Source organism: Sesamum indicum, linkage group LG8, assembly GCF_000512975.1.
Source record: "Sesamum indicum cultivar Zhongzhi No. 13 linkage group LG8, S_indicum_v1.0, whole genome shotgun sequence".
In the NCBI taxonomy this organism is placed as follows: Eukaryota; Viridiplantae; Streptophyta; class Magnoliopsida; order Lamiales; family Pedaliaceae; genus Sesamum; species Sesamum indicum.
The window spans coordinates 8593047-8597466 of record NC_026152.1 but is presented as its reverse complement, the minus strand read 5'-3'; the positions used below and the strand labels follow the sequence as shown (position 1 = coordinate 8597466).

The 4420-nt window shown below is 37.4% G+C and overlaps 1 protein-coding gene across 3 annotated transcripts; it reads left to right on the top strand.

Annotated features, from left to right (window-relative positions):
- On the top strand, positions 1–4063 carry LOC105167967 (gibberellin 2-beta-dioxygenase 8). Of its 3 annotated transcripts, none has more exons than XM_011087866.2 (4): positions 1–61; positions 715–800; positions 1782–2242; positions 3112–4063. In XM_011087866.2, exons 2-4 carry the CDS (start codon positions 762–764, stop codon positions 3671–3673), a joined length of 1062 nt encoding a protein of 353 aa, XP_011086168.1. In that variant the 5' UTR covers positions 1–61; positions 715–761; the 3' UTR covers positions 3674–4063. The 3 variants fall into 3 exon arrangements, with proteins under 3 accessions (XP_011086168.1, XP_011086169.1, XP_020551508.1); XM_011087867.2 differs by having other exon boundaries at positions 2–55; XM_020695849.1 differs by lacking the exon at positions 1–61 and having other exon boundaries at positions 68–800.

Sequence of the window (4420 nt, the reverse complement as noted above, 5' to 3'; positions counted from 1 at the left end):
CCCCTTTTCTATATATCTCAAGAAAGCCATTCCTTGTTCGACGTCTCTTTTCAATGTGAGTGTACGTACAAATTCTTCTCAATCTTACAATTTTATTAGTATTTCATGTTTAGTACTTAAGCGTTAACGTAAGAAATCCGGAGGCCACATTTCCTTATCGGAAAACAACCTTCTTCCGTGTCTTTACTCTTACATAGCACACATTTTTTTTCCTTGTTTATTCGCTAATGTTGATGTATACATGGATAACACTTGTCTTTATTGATTTTTCTAAGTAAGCGGTAGGAACCATGCACTATGTCAGCATAATATAGGTCTCATATGTCATGTACGCTGATTTGAGTAAGAATTTGTTGCATACGTATATATATGTATGCACATATTTATACACTTTACATTCATTTATCATGCACATTTGTACGGCATACTTGTATATTTTGTGTATGTAAATCGGGTATGATGTGAGTCGCACCATGCAAGTTCATGGCTAGCTCGAGTTCTTTTACAAGAATAGATAGAGAAAATTCCATTGTCCGGATAAAGAGAATTATATACAGGGAATCATATCACTCCATGAACAAGACAAGAGAGTATTAGACAGACAAGCCCCTTAAAAGTATTGGGCAGGCTGATAAGGACAACCTAAATCAGTTGCCGAAATTGACTCTATTGGATTGCAAAGTTTTAATTAACCGGCACTTCATGAAAATGCAGAATCAAACTCAGGAATCGACGTACCATCCGAGAACACTGATCATCAGATGGTGGTGTCTGTGAACAATTCAGAGCATCTGACTCAAGTAAGCAGAACATTTTCTTGATAGAGAAAGTCGTCCTAGTTTATCTTGACCATATATAACAACATTATAAAACGTGCATACTGTAAGACTAAAACATGTGGTGTCGAAGACTTGTAACTAAACTGCACACCGATGTCCGATAAACATGGCTTTTCTTTTTCAAGGGACATGTTACATGTGCAACTTGTGTCTCTGTGTTTCCGTCTTGGCCTTTTTTTTTCTTTTCGGGAAAAGTATGGTTATGGTGGGGGACAAGAACATAAGATGGTCAAAGAGTGTCTTATTATAAATTATAGATCTATATAAATATTCTCTTGACTGCAGATATGCAAATGGAGACCATGATTTGATGAGCTTTTTCTTGTGTGGACACCTCATAAATCAAGAATTATATCTCTATATGTCAATCCCACAACCCCACAAGAATGAGGGAAAGAAGGGAATAGAAAGATCTACACGCATTAAGAAAAGCAAGCAACTTGAATTTGATCCCTTGTTGATATATTCTATTACATGGATTTGTTGTGAAACTAAGTTACACAGGGTGATGGGTCCTCCCAGAAAAGGAATATATTGTCAATTCTTTATTGGAAACTTCGGATTAGTCCTAACACAGTCATAGATTCAATATCCAGCACCTACCCACCTCCATTACAAACACACACTCTACAAAGGACAGGCTTGACTGACCTTGTCTTCAAATTCATCAACGGCGTGCAAATGGAGAGAGATAATACAACGTTTTCATCCACGACAAAACAAGAAACATCGGCAAATATTTAGCCTTTTTAGCATCTTTTTGTTGTTTTTTCCAACAAAAATCTGTAGCGCCATGAGATCAGCTTTCTAGCCCAAATCAGCTGTCCGTTTCCACATATCTCATCTCTGTTTTCCCAACTCGTTCACGAGGTCGACGCTTTCCCAAGAAACTTTAAGAAAACAGGGAAATTTAATTAACATGCTTGTAATCTCCTGTTTCAGCCTGTAAGAATGGAAGAATCATCGCCTGATCCGCCATTCGAACAAACATACAAGAATCTCTTCGATAGCTTAACGGGCACGCCGCAGAAGAATTTTCAGGAGCTTTCAGCTGTGGAGGAATGCGAACTTCCGTTGATCGATCTCAACCAGTTAAACCTGGGAGATTCTGAAAGACAGGCATGCAAGAAGCAGATTGCTCAGGCCTCGCAAGAATGGGGTTTCTTCCAGGTGATCAACCACGGAATTTCCCGCGAGGTATTGGGCAAAATGAGGGAAGAACAGGTGAAGCTCTTCAAGAAGCCGTTCTACGAGAAGACAAACTACAAAGACTTGAACTTCTCCGCTGGAAGTTATCGATGGGGAACACCTTCTGCTACTTGCTTGAAGCAGCTCTCCTGGTCAGAAGCTTTTCACGTTTCGTTGAGTGATGTTTTGGGCTCAGGCGGCCGCAACAGCCTCAGGTAATCAAATTATTTACTTTTAACAGCCTTAATTAGTTTAAGGGTAAATTATAATAGGTTGTCATAATTATAAATATCTCAAAAATTACAAATATTTATAAAATTAACGGCCATCTAACAATAACAAATACCCCATTATAGGGGTATTTGTTAAACAACTCTTAATTCTAAAAGGTATTTTTGTAATTATGTCAAAAGTCCGCTCTAATTTATTCTTAGTTTAATTCCATCTTTTGTTAATTTATTAATTATCAGCTAACAGAAAATTAAAGACTAAGTAGTCCATGTTAATTAATTACAAGAGTATATTCCTATGTTGTAATATAATTGTCATGTGTTGTTTTAATAATATGACCGGCCTGTGCACAATTACACTGTTAATTCTAGATACAAGTTTATTAGCCAACAGGTAAAAAGCATATACAGACCACACAAAAATAGTGACCAAGCCATTTATATCCTTTGGTGATGCCTTCTAAACCTACATTAATAATGTGGAAGGCCAACTTTTTTCCAGACATCAAATGTTAGGATGTTTTCGATTATGGTACTTGGATGTTTTCAACAGTTGTTCCTGTACGTACATTTATATTTCAAAGTGTTTCAAAGAACGAGACATGGCCAAAAGGGCATTGTTCTCCTTGTGCCTAATTCTGAGACATCTGCACTGCATAGTGCTGCTTACGTGCCCCTGCACTGCATGCATGTTCATGTTCCCCCACCCCTTCATTTCTTCATTCACATTACACGGGCAAAATACATAGAGACCGAAAATTCAAATTCAAATAATTAAATTAAGTAATACATATATGTGTACGTACATACCTATAAATCTGACAGACAGTTGTATATATGTATTGACATTTCAGGTCAATAATGGAGCAATTTGCGGTAATGGTGTCGGAACTATCACAAAAATTGGTAGACATATTAGCAGAGGAAATGGGTGAGAAATCAGGCTTCTTCAAGGAAACATGTCTGCCCAGCACTTGCTACCTCCGATTAAATAGATACCCACCATGCCTAATACATCCTCAGATGTTCGGAATAATGCCACACACTGACAGCGATTTCATCACTGTCTTGCACCAAGACCACATCGGAGGACTCCAATTAGTCAAAGACGGCAAGTGGTTTGCCGTTAAACCCAATCAGGACGCCCTCATCATCAACATTGGAGATTTGTTTCAGGCATGGAGCAATAATGTGTATAAAAGCGTGGAACATAGGGTTGTGGCTAATCCGGTGAACGAGAGGTACTCCGCTGCCTACTTCTTTTGTCCATCTTACGACACAGTGATACAGAGTGGAGTGCAGCCTTGTGTTTACAGAAGCTTTAGCTTTGGAGAGTACCGCGAACAGGTCCAACAAGATGTCAAGATTTTTGGACATAAAATAGGACTCCCCAGGTTTCTCCTACAAACTCATTAGACTACCAAAATTTTGATCCAAATTGAGTTTGATCGGATCTAAACTAATTATATGGTAAGTGCAATACACTTGTGGTGTGATTAGTGTATAGTTTCAGATAAATGACCAATCACCTGACTGTTAAAAGGAATTAATTTGCCATCTTGGATAAACTTTTGGAGGTGAAGAGGCATTCAAATATTCAACCTTAAGAAAAAAAAAAGATTGCATTGGAAGTACGATAGAGATTTAATATTTTTGACTATCCTATTGTATTCCTATATTCTAGATTTCTCCATTGAGTACTATAAATATGTGTAATGTGTTATGGCACTGAGGTAAATGAAAAAGTAAGTAAGAAAGAGAGTGAAGCATGGAAACAATATTTTGTAAGAGAGTGTGCTGTAGCAACTCAAATCAAATTCCATCAATAGAAATATTTCTTTCAAGCCTACCATAGCTTCCAAACCCAGCAGTTTGGTATGGAGCTATCAAATAAATAGTCGCACCGTGAGTTTTTAGTCAAACGAATAAAAGATGGAAAGGCAAGTCATCCCAAAATTCTGATCTGGTTGCATCATTTGCAAACAGACGAATCATGAATCTAAAGATTATTTCTTTAAATGCAAAAGATGCAAAATTCCGAATCACTGTCAGAAGGAAAAAGAAGATGCAAAACTTTTAGAGCAAACTGAATGAAGAGATCTTGTTCTACTCAAGCAGTGTAGTAATCACATAACAGGTAATCGAGATATATTTGTCAATCTT

Bases quoted from the DNA above. Each gene is read 5' to 3' on its own strand.
- LOC105167967 (XM_011087866.2), top strand. From the start codon at position 762: ATGGTGGTGTCTGTGAACAATTCAGAGCATCTGACTCAA. The intron at 801-1,781 runs GTAAGCAGAACA...CTCCTGTTTCAG, and splicing joins ATTCAGAGCATCTGACTCAA to CCTGTAAGAATGGAAGAATC. The intron at 2,243-3,111 runs GTAATCAAATTA...TTGACATTTCAG, and splicing joins GGCGGCCGCAACAGCCTCAG to GTCAATAATGGAGCAATTTG.